This window comes from Anarrhichthys ocellatus, unplaced genomic scaffold (assembly GCF_004355925.1).
Source record: "Anarrhichthys ocellatus isolate YVR2014 unplaced genomic scaffold, GSC_Weel_1.0 scaffold16, whole genome shotgun sequence".
Classification (NCBI taxonomy): Eukaryota; Metazoa; Chordata; class Actinopteri; order Perciformes; family Anarhichadidae; genus Anarrhichthys; species Anarrhichthys ocellatus.
The window spans coordinates 6530380-6553840 of NW_022280046.1; the positions used below are offsets into that span (position 1 = coordinate 6530380).

Here is a 23461-nt window from a genome sequence, read left to right on the forward strand (position 1 = left end):
CCGTGCAAGTGAAAACTGTGTGATGGTATATGTCTTGGTGGCTGTGGGGTTTCTGGGATGCTTGCTCATTATGAAAGAAAATAATCAAATCCCATGGATGGTAATGTTAAAAAAAAAAAAAAAAAAAAAAAAAAAAAGGACTTAAAAAAAAAAAAAAAAAGGAAAAAAAAAGATATTCAATCTGTTTCTTTTATTTCTGACATTCTAAGATAGAAGTTGTGTGGAAGTCGTGAACTATAGACACCGAAGGAAACAAGCACACAGAACATGGAAGAACATACCTACATTTGTAACTTTTAAGATGAATTTTTGTTGGTTTTCCTGTTTTGGCCCCCGGAGGGTACAGTTGGACCACTTACTTGCATAAATGGACGGTCCCGACCATCTTTACTGCCATTTCCACATCACCTTATATTAACTTGGATAGGTTAACCAGCCATTTAGAAGAGATAAATACTTTATAAATGAGACCAAATAGATGCTTCATGTAGGTGGAGTTAACAGACCTCTCATTCATGTCATGTTAGATTCAATGATTGCTGCAATTATTGGAGCAATACGGACGTTCAGGCTCCCTCGTGTGGCTCAAAGCAGTTAATAACAAAGAAAGAAATTCTGTGAATTGATTCGGCGACTAATAAAATCTCCTGCGACCCACCTGTGGGTCCCGACCCAGTGTTTGGGAATGACTGGTGTAGAGTTTGGTTCTGAGTGTGCTGAGTCCTCAATCAGTAGAAGAGAAGAGGAGCTCCACTTTCTGGTGACTGACAACACACTGATGGTTGCCAACCTTCTGAACGGTGCTTATGTAGGGTCAAGGCCTTAGTGTGCTTCACATGAACACGGTGTGCGTGTGGTCCAGACCGTGTGTGACAGCAGAAGTACTAACACTTGTTTTCAGACAGCAAGCATCCTCCTTTGTGTGACCATGGCAACCACAGAAACCAGAGGAGGGAAAGAAAACGGGAGCTGATTTTTACTGCAATCAATATTGATGATGTGAGCTGAACATGCTACATTAATGGTGACACATTGCTGACTATCTCCTCTATTTAAGATACAATCCGCTCTGTTAAGCTGCGGGAGGACATTATATTGGGTCAACAGCAGCAGCCTGTGTTAGAAATAGACTCAAAGCGGGCAAGTAACAACAAAAACAGCTCATATCGGGGAGTACTCTCTCTCTGCAGGGATTCTTGATGCTGCACGAGGCTGCAACACATTGAAAGTGGCAAAAAATAGTTCATGCGAGGAACCAAAAACGCCACATGAGAGACGTTCTAACCCTGCCTCCGTTCCCACCACCACACGCACCTGGCCAGTTATAACAAGCACACCAACGAATATGCCAAGGCCTTTATATTTGTGCTCCGAACTGAATGAAACGGTTCAAAGTGGCGACAGAGAGCTTTCACTACAGCGCCGGAGACGGTTTTCGTGTACGGTTGGGTGTGTTCTCCCCGTGTTCACGTGTGTTTCCTTTGAAAGTGACCTGGAAGGGCTAAATTGCATGTAGGTGAGAATGTGTTAGTCCTGTGATAGACCAGGGTCTTCCCTGCCTTCATGCCTCAGTGCATGCTGGGATAGTCTCCAGCTGGACGGGACAACAAACAAGGTCACAAAAGATGAATCATTCTGTGTGTGGATCTGTGCCTGCCTCAACAAACAAGCACAGCAGGGGTGGTAACGCCACATGAACTATGTCACAAACATACTGTGTGCAGCAGATCTCTACCAGGAGAAAGCGTTTCATGTTTCTCCACTAGGTGGCAGTGCTGTCATCTTGTTCACTCACCACTCCCAGCTGTCTCTGGCCCTTGTCCTCTGGGGGTTTCCTTTATCTTTCTTCAGCTCATGAATGAAAAATGATATCGGTGGTAAAATGGTGACATGGGCACAGCTTCAGCTGCTCCTGTTAGTGCAGCTGAGTTTATGCGAAATTAACCGGAATGTTAATGTGGAATGGTTAAAAGGTAACCCACCTATCAACCTAGCCAGGCCTGTTCCCAAGAGCCCTGAAGTGAAAACCCGTTATTTTCCTGCACTGTAATGAATTGACACCGTTTCCTACATAAAAGCGTTCTTTGACATCAGAGGCACTTTCATGTGCCTTCCTCAGAGGCACGCGGGGGAAAAAAAAAATGGGAGAAAAGATGACAAATTATACACCGAATGAATGTGAATGTTTGAGAGTCACATGAAAAGTACAACTTTTCCTTCTGCAAGGATTTTTCTCTTTGGGTTTAATCCATGGCTCGCATTTCAAAAGGAAAGCGCCTAAAGGCCAAACTCCAGTCCACCTGTGTTCTCATCAAGGGAGAGAAAGAGATCAGCCTAAAAATCTCATCCATGAGATTATTAGATGTATTATATATGAGCCAGAATATGCACTGAATGCACTGCTTTCGTTCCATTGGATTTTGGACCATTGCAGAAAATAAACTCTGTGGCAAACACAACTTTATGATGTTTTGTTCAGCGTGATAATCTTCACTAATGAAACGCCACTTCAATAAATGAATATATAAACAAACAAACAAACAAACTGTAAAGTAAGTTACTGCCCTTTGACTTTGGGGCAAACGAAACGAAAGCTGTACAGTGTTTACTAAATTAACAAGGGATCTGATTTGGTTTGAATTAGTAAACATAAGTCAAGGTGAGGCTTTTAAAATCCTATACGCGTCTGATAACGCACGAAGCTGAGGAAAGTTTCTTCAATTCAGTCCAAGCCTCCCACGCTGACCTTAACCTTAGGCGTTTCTGGGCCCTCCACTGTGAATTGTTCGGTACCGCTCTGTGTGCAAGGTCATGTTATTTTGCCAATTTGATTTCTTCTTTCTCCCCCGGTTTTCTGATGGATGAAAATATCTGCAATTAAGTACTTTTGCCGAGTTTGACGCGAGCTGTATACACAAACCTGCTACCCTGCCCTGTTTTGCTCTGTGTTTTATTTAACTGCAACACTTAAGCTGTCCTGATTCTGTGCGTATCAGACGAGACGGGACCACTGACCGCACCAGTGTGCTGACCTTTTCAGCTCAGTCTGCCTTTTTTTAAGAAATGAGTCCAAACATGGCTTGTGCTCGTTTGCTGCCCGGAGTCAAACTGTGGCTACGATTCAGCCCACAGCATCACATCTACCTCCATAAGCATTTCTGATTGGACGTTTGCTGCTGAAGGAACTCGAGACCTTACGAAACCGCTTAAATCACTCGGCTCAGTTACTGTGAAATGGTGCTATTTAGAATTTGACAACCGCAAAATTGGAGGCAAAAAAACGTGATATCCGGGCGCCATTTGGATTGCTGAGGTGTAAAAGGTGTAAAAGGTGTTTTGATGAAGTCGAGAGCAACTTGAATGAACAAAGGAAAGAGAACTCAATGTGCCAGATGGCAGCTGAGGGCTGTTAAGACAAATGTTCAGTGACATGAGTACTACAGTAAATACATCTTGCATGGCATTTGCTCCCTCTCACACGCCGAGGATTAAAGTCTTTTGTAATTATTCATTCACATTCACATTCACGGTTGTCGCCATTCAAATCAGTTATTTCAAATCCACGCTGCTTTAATAGCTTTAATATTTACAAGTGACAGCACTGGAAGTTGTTAGGAAGAGGCTAACTAATTGGATCATGTGTGGAACGTTCCAACAGCATTGCATTGTTTACTTCCTGTCAGCTGATTTTACTCAAATACACTGCAACATGGTATATATAGAGTGAGAGAAGGGTCATTCTGGGACTCACATTGGTGGCAAGCCGGTGACATATACATGCATTTGATTGTAATAGAGCACCTTTGTTCAAATTCATTCCAACCATTAAACAACAATGATATTTAATAATAATCCGGTGGGCAATTGTTAGCCAGCTCTCTCTTTTATTGTCTGGCGCCAATCGCTAAACTTTATAACGTTATGTCCCCATAAATCTGGACCTTTATACCGGTACTTGTTTTGTTTTTTGTCAGTTAAGCTAATGTTATCAATGTCTCTGTTCATAAATCCTAGATTCATTTTGAGATAAAACCATTAACGTTGGGGAGAAATCATCCTTGTTGACGTGTAAAAAGACAGGAGGCTGCAGTGTTTGTGAGTGATAGTGAATTTTACAGCCGCTGCCATGACTTATGTGTATGCTAGCAAATAATATAGCATCACGCAACGTTTTCTTTTTTTTTTTAAAATTTTTTTTTTTATTGTGTGGAAGCATTTTTCATTCAAAGGTGACACAACACAGATTATGATGGGTTACAGTGGGACTCGCCAAGCCCGCCTCATTCACATCAATAGAACTGGCACCAATGGCATGATTGGAACGCTGTCATGAAGATGTAATGCCCTCTCCTTCTTTTATAGGTTCCCTAACTGCAACAGAAAAATAAACTGGGACAATAGTAACAAGGAAACGAGAGAAAGCAACCGTTCCATTTTCTAGAGCTTCTGCAATAAAATCACTGCATTCCATTGCAATGCTGAAATACATTGATCAAAAGAGCTTGTTTGTTTCCCCTGTTCAGTCTCTGTATGCTCCTGGCACTTATCGTCCTCATTAGGATCTTCAAGGACCTTCGGCTGGTGTGATCCCATCGCAAGATGATCTCTAGTTTACTAATTGTGGCTGATTAGACTTCTGTTAGTTAAGTTTGTGACCTACACACAAGTCTTATCAGGGAAAATAAGTGGAAACACCTGTTTGGGTGTTACTGTTTTGCATAATGTCAGTGTATGTTCACAAATGGAGTGGTGCAGGCATGACGTGTTTTTGTAGGCCAAACTGGAAGTTAGCATCGCACAGGTTTCCTCAACAAAAAAATAAATTCCATTGGATTTTGGACTATTGCAGAAAATAAACTCTGTGGCAAACACAACTTTATGATACGTAGATGTTTTGTTCAGCACGATAATCTTCACTAAAGAAACACCACTTTAAGGATTATGACGTTGTGTCACCACCTCAAAGCTAATCAGACGGACTTGTGTTCTATGGGTTCATCACTGAGTGTCCAGTTCTTTGAGTCATTAAATAATAATGATGAATGCTACTGCCATGAGTATCCATGGCTAAAAATAAATGTCCGAGATTGAAGGGCATTACGTGGCGTATGGGACAAAAAAAAAGAAACTTAAGAGTTATAACCCACATTTATTTTTGTCATATTACAATTTTCAATGCGGCTGCTCTCCAATCTATCCTACTGAGTAAATGTTAAAGTGAAGAAAACATTTGGTCATTGCCCAAAAAGTTAGAAGCACTTGGAACCGATAAATGAGGAAGCCCAAAATAAAAATAAAAAAAATGTAATTTCTGCTGGCAGACAATAAATCAGTCACCCCTTGTGTCACATCGAGTCATCTAAACGTAAATGAAACAGATAATTATTAACAGAAAGGACACAGTGGGGACTTTTTTGGCAACTTTAACCACGACACTTAATGCCAGGAGCTGCATTTGCCAGCCGGCTATACTCATTTTTAGCACATTTGCAGCAACATCAATGCAGAGACATCGTGACGTAACAACTGAGGAGATTTTGCATATGAGAGAGTTTCATTAAGCAGCACTTAAGCAGTGGGTGGATTTGGTGTAGTTGCTTTCCCGTAGCTTTCCCACATACACAAATTATGTCTTCTGAGAGTGTCAATAGAATTCCAACTCACTTGGAAGAACTCGAGAAGAGAAGACTGTCAGAAGAAGTTTCGTGAAAGTCTTCCTGTTTGACATAACACAAACGATACTTTCCTCATCGGAAATAATGATGCTCCTTTGGCTCCCTGACGTACTTACAATTCCTGTCATCTGCTTCGCTCGCTGCTTAACGTCGTTATTAATCATGATCGCCGATTTGTAATGAAACAGTTGCTGAGGCGACTGATTAGGTTAAACGGCACACGCTTGTCTTTGCAGTAATGGAAGCCTGGATCCATTCATCACAACAGCGTTTACCTTAATATGACAGCTGCTGCAACACGAGAGATGCATGTTTAGTAGGAATCTGATGCATTTATTTCCATAAATGATATTTGAGCTGGAACAACACCATTCGACTGCTCGTCACACAAACACACACACATACGTTCGTGTTTTCACGACTTTTGGGGACATTACATTGACTGAGGCCCAATCCCAATCACCACACTAACGGACTTTGAGGCGCGCTCCTGTAAGGTTCCGTGAGGGTTTAGGGGCTGTCCCACTGTCCTGGGGGACAGTGGGACAGCTATTTTCAGATATTTTGACCCCTTTCTGAACACTTTCCGTAAGTCTGCGGTTTTGCAGACTTTGCCAAAGGGAATTACCCATAGTTCGTAACAAAGGTAAACAAAGAGGACGGCACATGGGTGTTCAGCCTGGCAAATTACATTTACTCAGAAACATTAAGGGTTAAAGATGGAACATCAAAACACATGAAATCAGAGGAATGGAAGCAGAGATTATATTACACAGATTTATTTATCAAACATTTCATTTTGTCACTGAAGCTGTTCTGACAAAAACGAGTAAATAGATTAATTAAAATGACCTCTCACCTTGTGAGGAAAGAGCCTGGAAGATGTTCAAATCAGGCGTTAAAAAAAAAAAAATGTACCCACAATTGTACATTATATTTTTTGATGTGAAGTCAGTAAGTCCCTGAGGGTTCAGGGTTTAAGGCCTTAGGGGGGGGACATTGGGATCGGGCCTTACATTAACTTCATGGAATTACCTTAAATGTCTAGCCACTACCAGCCTAATCCTCACCCACAGTCTAATCTTACCCTAAATTTAGCTGGACCCTAACCGTTAACCATGTCTTCACTCTCTAAAACGATTTACATTATGGGGATGTGCGATTGTTCCCAATTTGTCCCCCTGAATAAGATGAGTCCTCACAATGTCACTGTTCTCACAAGAGGGGTAGATGGTTCTTGATGAATCTCCATCTACTAGTGTCCCTGTAGTACTGTCATCCCCTCATGCATCATTATTTTTTCTAAGCTTTTCTCTTTGAAGGCAGCGTCTGCTGTGCAATGCTGTGAATTTCAGCCAAACAGAAAAAAAAGGCGAGGATGAATTGTGTTATGTTGCTTTGACATTCAAACATGAGGAAAATTCATTTTCCATGTTTATACTTTCAGACTGAAACGGATTTTAAGTAATGTATAAAAAATGCGTTATAATTCCAAGCGTGAAATGTCATTGTATTTACTAATATATTTATTCAGCCAGGCCTTTCTAATGAAAAGTCAAAGCATCTCTTTCTGCTGTACTTGTCGCTTAATGCAGTGTAACATTGAGTCCCTGGCCGCATAATGTCAGAAAATGAGAGCTGCATGTTTATTAGTTGTCCGAGACAGTTACAGTCATGTAAAGTGTGGGAGTTTACAAGAGTTTAAACAGAGGCGGTATCCTCCTGAACGGTTGCACAATGCCATAATGTTACAACAATGCAGAATGAAGGTTACTCTTCTTCCGACCTTACCTCAGGTGATTGTGAAATGACAAAATCATCCATCTTATAGAAACCCTTTTCAACACCCTGCATTTCCCAGATAAGCATTCTCAGGCTTTCATCACTGATATGATATCTGGAGGGTACAAAAGAAATGCCTTTAATCAAAGCACAGCAGAGAACAACAGCTCTGTAATGGGAGGAGGCAAAGGATTTATAGCGAAGAACAAAATGTGTGACAACTTCTTAAAGCAGATCAGACAACCTGAATATGTTTCTTTTTAAAGCTATTAATCAATTTTCATGACATGTTTCTTCATGAAACGCTCACGTTGTCTGGACACTGGACCACACAATGTTTGTTTATGAATCTGTGTGATATAGTGGGCTTTTTTTTGTTAATTGATGAAATTCCAACAAAGACAAGGTGGGCTGAAACACCAGAGACATGCACAAAGTATGATGCAATCCTATACAATCGCCTCGCAATAATGGTCTCTCAGAGAGATTTAAATTCATTGGGAGTCTTCATTGTTGATGAAGGGCTTCCTGTGTCATGATACTCATACACCCTTTTATTAAAGGTTGTCGTGATTTATTTTTATAGCCTCTATTGCAGCAGTGATTTGGTTTATTCAAATTAATTAACCTACCCTTTCATGATGTGAACCGAATGCCAACAACCTCGCAGCAATGTCCTTCCATCACAAGGCCACAGGTGCAAATTTATTGCTGGCCTCGGATACGAGCGTACAAGCAAGATTTAAAGATCCATTTATCAACATTTTATAAATCGACAATAATTCAGAATGTATAATGTGGAAGGGGTCACTCGTATGATGAACCCACCAACTCTGCAACGCCTCAGTGGTTTTTGGCCTCTTTTAGGTTTGAGCCTAAGTCCACCCACTGCATCATTTTGGCAAGGGGCTAAGACCCACTTCTTTATGACGAAAGCCTCGACGCAGCGTCAACAAACAGGCACTGAATTTGATGGATTTACTGAATTACACCCGCTGCTGGAAGCCTACTTTGCCGGCAGGAGAGCGAGTGCCAGCTGTAGTCCCCTAGTGGCGGGTAGCAGGGAACCACCAACTCGCTGTTCTGTTTATTTTCTGTTACCAATTTAGCATTAAAACATGGTGGAATTAGCAGGCTAACGTTAGCAAGCTAACTAGGCAGCCGCTAAATGAGTAAAATCAAAAAAAGCGAGTGCTTCATCTACACACTCTTGTCACCGCGCAGGAAAGCACATTGCTAATGCTAGATAATCATCAACACGGATTCACCGGATGTTGTAATGTGCTGATAGCTTGATTTCCAGTCCAAAGAAAGGAGAGAACAGGCTTGTGCTGTGCTGTAATGCAACACAGTGGTTACTGAAAAAGTTGAAACGATAGTACGTATGTGTTTCATCGCAGTACAGTGAATATCATTTAGTTTAAAGTTTAACTACTGAATTACTCATGAACCAGTTTTAAACACCAGAAAATGATACAGTACTTTCCCGTGTTTGCACGGGGAAAATACAACTCCAGAGAAATGCACCGACAGGACAGCAGTATTCAAAAATAGAGAAAACCATCTGACACCTGTTCATTTATTCAACAGCACCACAAGCTACCATGTCAAATATTAAGTCGATTCAACACGTCTTTGATGCAGCCTCAACAAAAACAAAAACCTGTCCATTGAAAGCTTCAGAGGGGTTTTGTTTGTTTGAGACTGCACTATATTGTTATTTATCCCACAGCCACATAACAACTGATATCTCTTCCCTCCAACCATTTCTAACTGTTCTCTTTAAAAAACAATCCGTGACAGTTATTTTAAAATCAGATACCTGCGCACACGTGTAAAACAGCCACTCTTATACCAGATTCCACTTTCTCAGAGCTGTCAGTGAGTGCTAATTGTTCCGGGATTTAAGAGTATCTCGCCCTTCAGGGCTTTTGTGCAATCTGCAGAAATACCACTAATGTCAGATCTCAGAAATCAGATCTCTGGAGTTCTTTTACAATGCCATTTCAATGAGATTCTGTTATCTGTTTTATTCCCTTTCAAGTGTAGATAGAGATTCCTACAATCCGTGTGTCCATACTTCCACCTAATGCACCTTTTAACCAAAGGCGGTTATAATATATTGCAAAAGTCACATGCCGTGCGCTCAAACTCCACAGTGTTCTTCCTGTTGATCACTAAGTAGCTCCTATTGAACACGTTGACACGTAGTGCTCGGTGTCTATTCAAGTGCAGCTGAGTGCTGGCTGTTGAGTGTAGGTAAAATATTCCTCATTCACTTTCCCAACTCATATTTTTTTGACACTTCAGGCATTTACACTGGCATAAAGCCTGTAGGCAACAGAGTAATCGTCTGCCCGCTCTGGAGGCAAGTCTCACTGCCCGCTGGCGCTGCACTCTGATGCCTTTGAGGGATTTATATATGCATGCAAAAGTTGTTACGCAAGAGTTTCCACGAAGCACAAGGCTGGATGCTTTAAAATTCCACCGTCGATGCCGATCAAACAGCCTCTCCTGTAACGGCGAGAGAAAGGCGCAAGACCTTGGCCGATCTGAGACCGGAGGGGTTCTCCGGTACTGATGTTCCACTTGCCGAGAGACACCACGCCTTCAGCAGACTCTTACTCTGGATTTGAGCCTGATCCGGACCACAGACCGATGACGAGGAGGACGACAGCGGCCCGCAGCAACCCCACGAGGAAGCAGTGACGCGGTTTTGGGCTGAGACATCAGAGGTATTGGACGTGCGACCAGGACTGGAGGAGTGGGTGGCGATGTGTCCTTGTGGTTTGGCAGCCAGCACCCCAGTTCTCAGGCAGCGTCCACGGAGCACATTGTGGAAGGCCTTTTTGAACTCCCGGCTGAAGCATGGGTAGATAATGGGGTTGATGCAGCTGTTGAGGTATCCCAGCCAGAAGGTTATCTTAAAGATGGTTTCAGAAGGCTTACAGGACGGGAAGATCGATCCTAAAGAGCACACACAGACGACAAATCAAAATATGAATGGAAACAGACACAATATTTTAGTAAACTAATTGTCTCAGTTTGTCTCTCTGTCCCTCCTCTCCAGCCACATTCCCTATTTCCCAGGCCCCTTCATTGCCAGTTTCCATCTGTCCACCAGATTCCCTCTCACTTTCCCTCCTTTCCCCATCACCTGCCCCGCCCATCTACACACCTGTTCCCACATTCCTCATCTGATCTGCAATTACTAGGCCTTCCCCACTCACCCCCTGACCTGCATCTCATTTACTCATCAGCCTCTCAGTTCATGTACCGGTCCCAGTTCCATTCATTACAAGCCACTTCTTCAAGGTTGTAATGTTTTTTCTTCCGAGCTTCTGTAACCTGATCCAGACCCTGAACCTGGAACCCGTACACCGCCTGTCTGTAAGTCTAGATATATACCTTCCATCAGCATTAAATCCCTGAACTCACCTGCTTTGTCTGCATTTGGGTCCAATACTGCATTTCCTGTGTTGTGACAATACTAACAAAAGGATTTTTAACTGGAGAAAATCTAAAACCGTATGTGAGTATTAGGAAATTTGTAAAGATGAATTGTAAGTTGACCACTGAGTTGGGACCTTTTGACACATAGCTCTGTGGAGATAGGTCTGGCTATGCGAGACTAGTGTGTCTTCAACTTTGTGGCACCAGTTTGGGTTTGGCCTCCTTCCTGTTTAAACCCACCGTGCACAAAGCCAGGTGCATAAAGAAGTGGTATTCCTAGTTTGTTGAGGAAGAACTTAATTGAGCCCTGAACTCAACTCCATCCGACCCCTTTGGGATAATTTCCATTAACCAATGTGCAAGACCAATTTTTCACAAACGCAACGCTTCACAGCGGCTTTACATGGTGTCATTGATGAGCAGCAGTCCCCTCCTTTTATGAGCTCTGTAAGCATACTGTGCAAGTGATTGGCCGGCGTGGTTGCGGCGACCACCATGTGCTGCAGCTCAAAACAGGCTCTCCATCTGAAGTACTCAGGAAAAACACAAAGTGAGAAATTCTGTAGTTTTTCAAACACCTCTCTCTGGGAATCTCAGACTATCAGTGCCTCAGAGCGCTGCGCTGTGAGCCGTGAAGGTCTGTCTCAATTGAAATGCGTAGCTATTCTCCGATGACTGGCTGCCTTGGGAGACTACAGGGTGACTGAGGATGCCTCCAGGCATTACAGCCCATTAAGCCTCACGCTTGCTATCTGTAATAGCTTTCATATGAGGGAGCAATAGTTTGGTTCATTCCATTTCATCTCACAGTCGAAGCCTATTCTGCTTCAGCGTTGTGTTTTATTTGCTCTCTTTGGCCGCTTGTAATTGAATTTCTTGATGTCCCTTCTGAGAAAAAGCGAGCAGCAGTAGAGTCGAGGGACAGCGGGGAAAGAGGCAGGTCCTGCTTGGTGTTGTGTTCATAGAGGAAAACGTATCATCAAGCGTCATTATACCAATGATTCAGGCCTCAACAGCTATTGCATCACAATAGCTACAATAGTAACCCACAGGGGAGGTTGCTGTCAGAGCTACATCATAAAAAAAGGCTCCGTCTGTATTTTTAGCCGTGATAGCGGCACGGCTCTATGGATGGCAATGTTGTTCTGTCAGTCACATACATGGTCAGCTGGTTAGTCCACCACTTTGGTCCAGACTGAAATAGCTCAACAACTATTAGATAGATTGCAATGAAATCAGATATTCATGGTTTCCTTAAGGTGGAATCCGGACTTAGGTGATCCCCTGACCTTTCCTCTAGACACAAGAGCAGCTACACATTCATAACAATATAGGACAATGATAATGCTCGTCTGCCTTAATGATACCGCAGTCTACACATCTTCATAACTGATGTATTAAATCAGAGTTCTATTGAGTGAAACATGATGCAGATTCCTCAGTAATATATAAAAAGTGTCTTTGCTGGGTATTTCATTGCCTGATAATCAATGATATATGACATGAAAGAATTACTCGTAAATCAGTGATACATTCTCAGCCTAGATGCCTTGACACACAGTTCAAGGTGTGCTTACTTCTCATTGGAATTTTTACAGCTAAGTGAAATATCCTCAGCAAAATCCATTACAGTACCATAAATCTTTCTGAGAATGATATGACTATAGCATTGACTAAAATTCTACAAAAATTCCACTGAATAAATCTTGACAAAAAAAAAAGAAGAAAAGTGTGACGGACTACAATTTCCAGTAAGTCTAATTTACACTGTCGCAACAATTTTTGATTGAAATGTCTTAACATCTACTGGATGAATTGACAAAGAACTTTGTACATGCATAAATAATTTCTAGATGATGAATCCAAATGACTTTGATCCCTAGACTTTCCCCGTTGCACCACCAGGAGTTGGACATTTGTGGTCTTAACATTGTCATTGTGAGCACGTCAGCAATAGCATTTAGCTCAAAACACCACTATGCACAAGTGCAGCCTCACAGGGCCGCTAGTAGACTCTTTGTGTTGTTGAAATACATTGTAGGCATTTCCACATGTAGTTTGAGTAGACCTGATCTCTCCTGTGTTTAGTTATATCACTAATGTAAATTAGGGTGGAATGTAGAGATATTGACAGTATAAATATAGTATTTACACCTGTGTTTCTCCTACTGTGTGACATGTCAAAACGTCTTCTGACAAAAAGCCCTTTTAGCGAAATGTTTCAAGAATAATGACATAACCATGAAAGTTAAACTAAAGTCAAACCTTAATAACTTGGTTATTGTGTAGTCTTAATCCCTGTGTCAAAAGACCTGGTTATCAATTCAGGACAGACAGCAGTTCCCGCTTTTTGGTAGAGCGACCCTTTTGTTTACACTGTTTACAAATTGGGTCCTTTAATGTGGCTGGTTGTGAATAGACACACTGGCAAAAAAAAAAGAGAGCGTAAAAGATAAAACATATTATTTGTCCAGAGGATTTGTTTCATCCACGTCCACCTCCATCCGGTATAATAGATTGTACCTTCCTTTCAATAAGATTACAGCTGTGTAACAAAATACACTTTTCAGAAATAATCTGTGACCTGGGAGGTAACTGCTGACAGACTATCACCCTTAAATACACACCGGACCACACTGACAATCACTTATCTCAGTCATGAGCGTTATTTCAGAGGCAATTAAGATTTTAGATTAGGCTTCACAATGGTTGGGCTCTGTCCTCTCTTACGCCTGCGATAACATCGCTGTTATCTCCTTCTTTGACAGAGTCTGACAAAAATGTAGGTGTAATTAATTGAATATGAAGTCGAGAATATCTGGCTCAGTGGATGTAGCAACTCATAATGTAGTAACTTGTTACATAATGCACAAAACTGTTATTTCGCTATGCGCTCATGGCTTTCTTACACAATGTGTTTTATATACGTATATACGTCATGGGGTTTTATCACTTTTAAATGATTGCATTATGAGTTGCTAGAAGTGGACATTTACCTTTTCCTGAGCTCCTGATAGCTCATATCTACAGTAATGTTTGACATCGACAGCAGACTAATCCTTAATTAGTTAATTTCTATTCAGTCTTGCCTTTGCATGACTGCATCATTTTTTTTATTAACATTTTAATAATTTTTCAGAATAAAGCAGGCCTCTTCAAGAAAATTAATCGAATGAATCATTTGAGTTCTCATTATGACAGTAATTCATTTCTAAATCATTTAAATTCCTTTTTTTAGATTCAGATAATACAGCAGATCCATCATTTAAAGTTCCTTTTTTGTCATTTTTCGCTGGAGTTACACCCCATTTCGTGCCTCTCCTTATTGCATTGCATTCAAGTCACAGAGCCAACGTAAAGACTTGTTTTTCTGAAAGATACTGTAAATCTATGACAGTCTTTCAAAAGCCCAGTAGTTTGTTTGACTTGAAACTGTTTTTTGGAAGTATTTCCAAAATCCTCAAAGACTCTTATTATATTGTATTACAGACACTGCACCATATAAAAAATTGTTTATCCTAAATTGCAACTCACAAGATGTTTTATCATAGGTACATTTATCGAAAAGAAAAGCAGTTTATAACAGTCCTTTTCTGGTATAGTTTCAAGTTGGTTGCAACTGTAGCTCCACCCATCAGTGATGTCATGGTGTACTGACACACCCTCAAGTACTCTTCTACATCACTGCAGAATCTAAACAGCTGGAGGTCAGCTAAAAAAAACAAAAACATTTTTGTTGTGTATATAAACATAAAATAATTGCAGTGTTGATGTTTGTTGATGTGTTCTACAAAAGTAAATATTTAAAAATAAAAGTATAATTTTATTAAACTGGCTGTAATGGATACTTTGCAATCGCTTGTAGTGATGAACCTACTGTTGAATGTTTCCACTCTCACTTTTCTCATAGTGTCGCATTCAGCAGCAACAGGCAGCTCTAAAAGCCCACTGTACACTACCTGCTGAGCCCCAAACAGCAGACAGAGATTTTTGTTGAACAGAGTGGAGCATTTAGCAGCTAAAGAGCCAGATATTTCCTCCAGGAGTCAGTAGAGATTGTAGAGTTGTTGCTTGATTCGTAATTCAGGTGACAAGTTCTTACAACATTTTTTTTTTTTATTGTCCCGCAAAGAAAACATTGCTTTGGTAAAGATGGACTGAAGAGTCTTTGAGGATTCCAGTAAAGCGTTCAAACCGGCAGTGAGTGTGGTTAAATGACCTTCTGGGTTCTTGAAGGATTTATTTTAGATATACAGACCCTTTGCTTTGTGAATGTAATAAAAACAAATGAAAAGGCACACAACAGGATTCAGGCAGACGTTTAGGAGGTACCTACCGATGGGTAACACCAGGAAAAATGGGAGCCAGCACAGAATGAAGCACCCGACAACAATGCCAAGAGTCTTGGCTGCCTTCTCTTCTCTTGAAAACTTCAGCAGCCTCGGCAGCGAAAAGGTGGTGCGTTTATGTGTCGCGGCCCCCTCGTCGCCCCCCTCGGGCTTCCCTGTCGGAGCAGCGTTCCCTCTGTGTACCCTCAGCATCACCCCCTCAGTCTCAACGCCTTTTCCCTCACTGCTCTTCCTGAGCGTCTTCGTCTCTCTCTTCGCCACAGTATACACGCGGCAGTACATGGCCAGGATGATGGCCAGAGGTATGTAGAAGGACCCCAGTGCTGAGAACAAAGCGTAGCCGGGCTCCTCCGTGATGCTGCACAACGTCTCGTCTTCTGGGTCGGGCTCCCTCCAGCCAAACAGGGGGCCTACGGATATGGCTGCCGAGAGTACCCAGAGCGCCACCACCGCGGTCAGGCCTCGCCGCCCCGTCGCCATGGCAGGGTAGCGCAGAGGGTAGCTGACAGCCAGGTAGCGGTCGATGGAGATCACACACAGGCTGAGGATGGAGGCAGTGCAGCATAGGACGTCCAGAGCGGCCCAGACGCTGCAGAAGGACCGGCCAAACACCCATCTGCCGAGAGCTTCCGAGGTGGCGGAGAAGGGCAGGACGGCGGAGCTGAGCAGCAGGTCCGCCGCAGCCAGGTTGGCAATGAAGTAATGAGTCACGGAGCGCCAGTGGTGATGGAGCAACACTGACAGGATGACCAGGATGTTGCCAAGGACCCCGAACACAACAAACACCACCAGCACCACCCCCAAAACCACCGCCTTGGCTACATCCATCCCTGGGTGGGCAGAGGAGCTGCAGTTGGTACAGCGACCTGCCGCGGGGAAAACACTGGTGTTCTCAACAGCAGCCATTGCTATCTGTTGATTGCATTGAGTTGTGCAAGTGTCTTGCAGATTGATACCATTCATGCCACATCTGTTACTCAATTACAGCTGCCTTGTTCTGCTCCTCCTAATGCAGCGGATAAAAGCTTTTGTTGCTGCACAAACTGCTCCGCCAGTTCATTTGGAGATGCAGCGACTGTTGCCAACACGCCATCGATCACGTGGTCTCTGGCAGGGTTCCTTGGCACGATGTCATATTCTGAAAGAGAAACAATGCCACGGTTTCGTTGTATTTAGTCCACAATAGCTTGACAGAAATGACAAATATTCATGTTTTAGGTGGTCACTGGTGGATTTAGAACAACAGGTTCTGTCATGCTGAAAGGCTTTAATGCAGGAAACCTTTTAAAACAAGAAAAGGGATTCAACACATTCAAAGGGTTTTATAAAAAATGGCTCAAAGGTCCAGTGTGTAGGATTTAGGGGGCTCTATTAACAGAAATGGAATATAATATACATAACTATGTTTTCATTTGTGTATAATCACCTGAAACTATAAACCGTTGTGTTTTCGCTACCTTAGATTGACCCCTTGATATCTACATAGTGAGCAGGTCGTCTTCACTGAGTCCGCCATGTTGCACCGCCCGTGTTTCTACAGTAGCCCAGAATGGACAAACCAAACACTGGTTTTAGAGAGAGTTTCTACGTTAAAGGCAGCCAAGGGAGGGGTGAGCGGAGGTGTTTTCATTTGGTTGCAATCTGCAGCCTATCCACTAGATGCCGCTAAGTCCTACACACTGCTCCTTTAAGTGCTGTTCCTTTAACAGCGTGGGAACTAATCAACACTTCCCACATAAAATAGAAGGCTTAAAAATGAAATTGAAAAAAAAAGTAATCATACAGCTCACAGTTTATGATTAAGGGGTAGAATATCACTTAATAGTCTCTTTTTACAAGATTCAGTCTTTCTATTCACAAATTATTCTGCCCCCTACAATGCTGCATTAGCAAAAATGGAGGTTATGCTTGAATGAACTAAATGACATTGGCAATTTCCTTATTCATCAAAAAAATGCCAACTTGTCTTTTCACCTCTGCAAGCACTCACACCATAAAACACCCCATTACTCATACCTGAGTCTTGTTAAACATTTATTTAACCGGACAGATCAATTTTAAAGCAAAAATATATATTTACTGGGAGGAGGCAACAGAGGTTGTGAGCAGTCGGGGTGGTGGGTGTTATAATGGAAAAGAAAAACAATGGACAGGACATAATCAAAAGCAACAGGGGTAAAAACGAGGACACCACGGCGGCAATAATGATCCTCGGGGGCAAAAAGAAAATCATCTGTGGCATTATGAGAAAACCAGCCAGCCATGCAGGGAATACAAAGATAAATCAAGGCAGAGATAATTCAGCAGGAGCCTGTGATGGGTTCCTTGAAGGTCTTGTGTCTGCAAGCTGCGCTCTAACTCAAACGGTGGATGACAGGCCAGGAATTGAACCTTGAGGAGAGAACTATATTACCGAGGCAAAGGCTTCGGCCCGCTGATAGTCCCACTCAGCAGCACTCTCGGTGTACGTGTTGGAGATCTGGTATGTCACTGAATGAGATAAACGGCGGCGAGGGAAGAAAAGAAGAAAAAAAAGAATGCAAAAGCAGTAGGAGATAAAGCCTTTGGAGAGCGGAGTCATGCTCGTAGTGTGTTCGTGCTGGATCAAAGGCTTTCGCTCGCTGCGCATGTCACCACGAGGCAGAACAAAATCTGCCCAAATAAAGACCCGATAACGGGATTTCCACGTCAGTAGCCGGAGGGGGAATTTGAAAATGAAATAGGTGGCGAATGAATGTCTCGGATTGTTTCAGCAGGGGACTGGCTGAATGCAGTGATACTTGGAATGGCTTTTTTAGCTCGTAATGAGATTTCTCAATGCGGTGAAGAGCCTGCTCAAAAGAGATTAACCGCATCTAAAAAGCCTATTTCCTCAGCCCACCTGTGTTTGAGGACTACAATTGCTGTGACAAGTGTCAGGCGGGAAATAGAGTTACATTGTCCCCGAGGCGATACAGTAGAAACAATTCAGTGACGGTAAAAATGACTTTATTCCGGCACATAAGTCTTTCCTGAATTTAAAAACATCTGGGACGTGTCATGTTGAAGTCCTGAAGCTGCTTGGCTGACACGTTGTATTTAATCATCATGTGTAAAAACCCAATTTAAAAACCCATTGACTTCAAGACGAGGGAACCGGAAGTGCAAACATGCTGACTCATTTCCTGTTTTTAGGACTCATTCCTCTGCTGTAAAACCTGTGCAGTTCTCCAGATAGGAAATGGAAGCAAAAATATCAGAACAAAAGCCCTGCGATACATGTTACGTGAGGGAGCTGAGCAACAAACAGAGAGCAAGTCAATTTAAGAATCAATGAAAACCTCACAAATCCTATTGATGCGTTGACATGTGCCCTATAGGAAAGACATCATCCTCAAATGTCAAGATGTCTGATTAACCTCAGAGCATTCACAATTGATTCATTTTCATTTATCAGGCAAAAATACCAAATATTTGCAAATTCCAGCTACTTAAAAAGCCAGAAAAAGAACAAGTTAAAGACATCACCTCAGCCTCTGAAGAAGTTGTGATTGGCTTGTTTACTCAATTTGGAAGAAAAAAATTAAATAAAAGATTGCAGAGATGAATAGACAAACATCACTAGTTGCGTCCTTAGGAGCATCTCATCCCAGCAGTGAGGCTGCACACATCTCTCATTCCCTGCAGGTAATATTTGATTAAAAGCCATCAGTGGACATCATTACTATCCAATTTACATCTAAAATCTGAAGGTCCACTGCTCATTTTATTGCATCAGTGGAGTTCATGGAAAGATGTCGCTTTGCCCTTGAAGAAACTTTCCCGTCAGCCTCCTCAGTGTGAGCGGCCATTGCAACATTTAAGCAAGGCAGCCAATTAAATCTCATATTAGAAATGATAATTAAGGTTCTGTTTTTAGGAGACAGAATATTAGTGAGCATATTAGATGGCTTAATGCAGCCTGACCACGGGCATATTCAATCAGAGCAGCAGCTCATAGCCGTACTGTCACAATTGTACGTGCACAATATCAGCATGAGTATTCCTGACAACATTTACTCTGTGTGTTTGCTTTTCTGAAACATAAACTGTGTTGCATTGTGTTCCACAAATCCCTCTACATTTATTGTATTTAGCGAGACACTCATTGTCGAGGTTGTAGAAGAAAAGATTACAGCTGCAGCACTTTGTTTAACCTGCGGCACGTCTGATTTATTGCTGCCCACGGGTTCTAGGGCGGGAAATTATTTTCATTACTGATTTTTTTTATCGACTGCCTGTGAAATGTGAGGATTGGTCGACAAATGACAGAGAATAGTGGAAAAATGCCAATCAAGTGTAGGGACCGCATAGACCTCTTCAAATTGCTTGCTTTGTCCCAATGATTTCAAACCCACCGACAAAGATCAATTCACACTGATGTAAAGCAGAAAACACAGCAAATAGGAAGGCGGAAAGCAGAGAATGTTAGTTGCTGAAATCACAATTTGTATTGGAACATTTCTCCAACAACACCACCGCTTGGACGAATGCTCGGATTTTAAATGTCGACTGGCGTAACCGTCCTTTAGGTCACATCAAAACAAATGAAATCCAGCATTCTTTTTAAGTACACACATGGATCTCCTTCACATGGTAATGTATTCTGCTGGCAGCTCAGGCCACTGTAGAGTTCAAATATCATTTGATTTTTTTACCAACTGTTATATAACAGTTTGTGTCAGTCCTCTGGAGCAGTGCACTACCATGATAAATTACTGTACACTTGAAGTCCATTTCTGAAAAGCTACTCCAGGAAAAAGGTGGGGGGGTGGGGGGGATCATTGCATCTTATCACCCTTGAACACTAGCTGCACACTGCCCTTCAGAAAGGAAAGTTAAGTGTGCTTTCATCCATCTGAGGCAGCTCTATCCCAGAGGCTGATGATATTTAATTTCCCTCAGCCTCAAACCATGAGCCTTTGCAGCTTTAATCACTCCTCGATTTCTTTTACAGAGGATCTTTATTTACAGCTCATTACCACTTCTGTGTTTTTACATTGAGATGGCCTACCTGTTGAGAGAAAAATGTTCTGGCAGTAAATCTAAATGAGGCTGCAAAGGGAAAGTGTTGTTGTTCATTATAAATATGAAACATGTTTGCTTTGTACTTTTATCACCTGCGAATACTTTTGAGCTATGCAAGGAATAAACAATTACTGAACATCAGACTGCATGAATCAGCTTAATCAAATGACGGAGGGAAAAAAAGCAATTTTCCCAATGTGCTCATCAGTGGCCAATGAAAAGAAACAATCATCACATCCTCCAGCTGAATAGAAAAAAATCACAAATAATCATAACGATCCATTATGGAAATTGGAAGTCAATCAGCCTGTGAAGTGAGCTGAGGGATGGAGGGAGAAGAAGAAAAAAACTTACCTCTTTCGGAGCGCGCACACATCTCACTGCACAGAGTTAAAAAGAAAGAGAAAAGAAAAGGAAAACAGTTCTTTTTAAAGCTAATTTTCTCTGAGAGGCAGTCGTGTGTTCTTCTGTCCGCCAGCACGGAGAGCAAGGAGTGCCCGTCTCCGCTGCCTCCTCTACTGGGAGAGAAAGTCACAGTGGACCCACCCCACCTGATCCTCCCAGGCCCCGCCCCCCTGCCCGCGCGGCTCATACCTTTTTTTTTAAATTAGCGAGTGTCCACGCACCCTGCTCGTTTATTTATTAACTGTGGGCGAGACAACCCACAAAGACGTTATCACGCACTTACTGTACGTTAATAATCAACAACTCAAGAAACTTATTTTGTGTTTGTAGATGTTTATAATAACGTGAAACGGACGTTTTTTTAAGTTCATACGAAAGGTGGATAAATAACACTTATCTTAAGGTACAAATATGCACTTGGAAGTTATAGTGGACTTGGCAAACAAGGTATTCATCACACACAGCTTAGAGTACTGTCGTCTCTATAGTGTTCTTCCATTGCGGTCAAAACACATCAGTAAGTCACACAACACGTTTTTTTTTTTTGAGTTGATCACAAATGCTCACCTGGACAAAAAAATATGTATTAAGCCGCTGCTGAAAATAGTCCCCAACAAATACTACTATGACTATTTTCTGCTGGTGTTTTTACAGCGCCCACCTGTTTCTATGAAATTATTTAGTTATTTTTCTAAAATGAGACTGTGACATTTTTTAATATTTCAGATGGGCTTGGGACTTGAGTGCAACAGACAGAACAGGGAAGTCAAACCAACATTGTTAGTTGATAAAATGTATATAATTATCATCAAATTACTACAATTTGAACTTGTGACCCCTGACTTACCGTCTAGCGTGACATCTTCCCCACAAGACAATTCCTTTTTTGGAAGGCAATGATGACATTGTTTTTTGTTGTTGTTTTGTTTGGAGGACTTGTTGAATCAAAGACTAATGGCTGCATTTCCGTAAATCTATCATTGTTCACTGTATATATTTGTAGTCCACTGAGGAGGAATCATAATGTTTTATGACCCTCCACCAGATTTTGCGACCTGGCTGCAGGGATACGCTACCGTTCAGCTTCAAGAGCAATGGCGAGATCGATACTGAAATTGGGTGTCTAACAGTCGGGAGTTCCAGTTCATTCCGAAGGTGTTGGATGAGGTTGAGTTCAGTGCTCTGCGCAGGCCAGTCAGGTTCTTACACTTGTGCACAGAGATATGGTGTTGTTAAGACAGGAAAGGGAATAAGAGCAGCTCTTGCCACAGAGTAGGAAGCACACTGTTTGCAGGACTTTTAGTGAGTCCGATCATTTCGGATGTGTGCTGATCCATGGCGGCTGAAGGAAACGGCTCGGTCCTGGTGGTGCCTGGCGTTATTTTGCAGAGAAATACCAGGTGTATTGGCGTAGACTCTGATTGGGAGGGGTCCAGTACGTCACTAATACCCAGAGGATGACTAATTGGCTTTTTCTTCTCTCGGGTTATTGTTTCTGCTTGAGTTATTTATGGCTCCTGTGACGGCTCCGTGACCTGACCACAGGTGTCTCAGATGCCTCCAAGGGCTCCGGCAGCAGTGTTCACTTTTAGACTCTTTTCTTCACTTCTGTCTGGCGTGTCAGGAAGATACATTCATCTTCACATGGCCGAGCTGTCTCATAAGTCTGCTGCCGCTGGATGTATTGATCTAGCGTATGGATCGTTCTAGTGTATGGGTTTATATTGCAACTTTCACTGTTCTGTCGGGGCTGACGTTATATTGTTCTTGGACTGGCTTGCTCCTTGTCCCAGAGTATATAAAAAGAGTTTTATCGTTTAGAATACATACACTTTATTTGGCACAAACAGGGCTCTGCAGAGGCTTATAAAGTGCATTCCATTATTTCTGTGTTTCACATGGAGGGACACAAGTGTCTTTTTGACCGTGCTAGCAGTGTGGCTCCATGAATGGCAATCTTGGTCTGCTGGTCCACCACTTTGGTCCAGACCAAAAGAGCTCAACAACTGTTCACCGTCCCCTGAGGATGAATCCTCAAGGCTTTAGTGGTCACCTGACTTTTCAATTAAAGTGACAAACAGATCTAAGTTTTCAATGATCTACTAAATGTCTCAACATCTAGTTGATAAATTGGCATAAAATGTTATACAGACATTCATGGTTCCCAGATAGTGTATCCTCACAACCTCTGTGATCCCAGGACCTCTCAAGCAAATTCAATTTCTAGAAAACTATTGGATGGGTTGCCATGAAGGTTTGTTTAAACGTTTGTGTTTCCCTCAGGATGATTTGTAGAGTTTGTAATAACTGTGGTCATTTAGCCTCAGAATTTATTTTGGACTTCTTGGCCTCCCAGCCGTCGGTCCAGTCTCGTTCTCGGGCTCGTTCAGATGAACAGAGGAAGTAAAATAACTGTGGATTCGGTTATTACAGCATTTTACAACTTTTAGGACCAAATGATTGAAATAAGGACTATTCATGTGTTCGTATCGGGAAGTTGATTTACCTAAAAAAACAACAACACTCTTCCCTACTGTTATTTTGAAACTGAAAATAAATGCCAACACGTCATGTATATCCACAAATGCGTTGTAATTATTTAAATTTTCTTTCCTTTTGTAAAGTCACATGACCAACTTGCTATCTATATAAAAAAAACTGGAAATGGTTTCAGGGACAGCTGACATTGTTTGAGAAATAAATCATGATATACTGGAGAGGAGTTGCCTCCCACACACTAAATTAAAGATG

The 23461-nt window shown here is 42.0% G+C and overlaps 1 protein-coding gene across 2 annotated transcripts; it reads right to left on the reverse strand.

Moving 5' to 3' along the window:
• Nucleotides 1-6574: 6574 nt before the first annotated feature.
• Nucleotides 6575-20782, reverse strand: adra1ab (adrenoceptor alpha 1Ab). Of its 2 annotated transcripts, XM_031856076.1 has the most exons (3): nucleotides 20660-20782; nucleotides 15247-16397; nucleotides 6575-10424 (listed from the first exon to the last, which is right to left on the reverse strand). In XM_031856076.1, exons 2-3 carry the CDS (start codon nucleotides 16220-16222, stop codon nucleotides 9958-9960), a joined length of 1443 nt encoding a protein of 480 aa, XP_031711936.1. In that variant the 5' UTR covers nucleotides 16223-16397; nucleotides 20660-20782; the 3' UTR covers nucleotides 6575-9957. The 2 variants fall into 2 exon arrangements, with proteins under 2 accessions (XP_031711936.1, XP_031711937.1); XM_031856077.1 differs by lacking the exon at nucleotides 20660-20782 and having other exon boundaries at nucleotides 15247-16435.
• Nucleotides 20783-23461: the final 2679 nt, after the last annotated feature.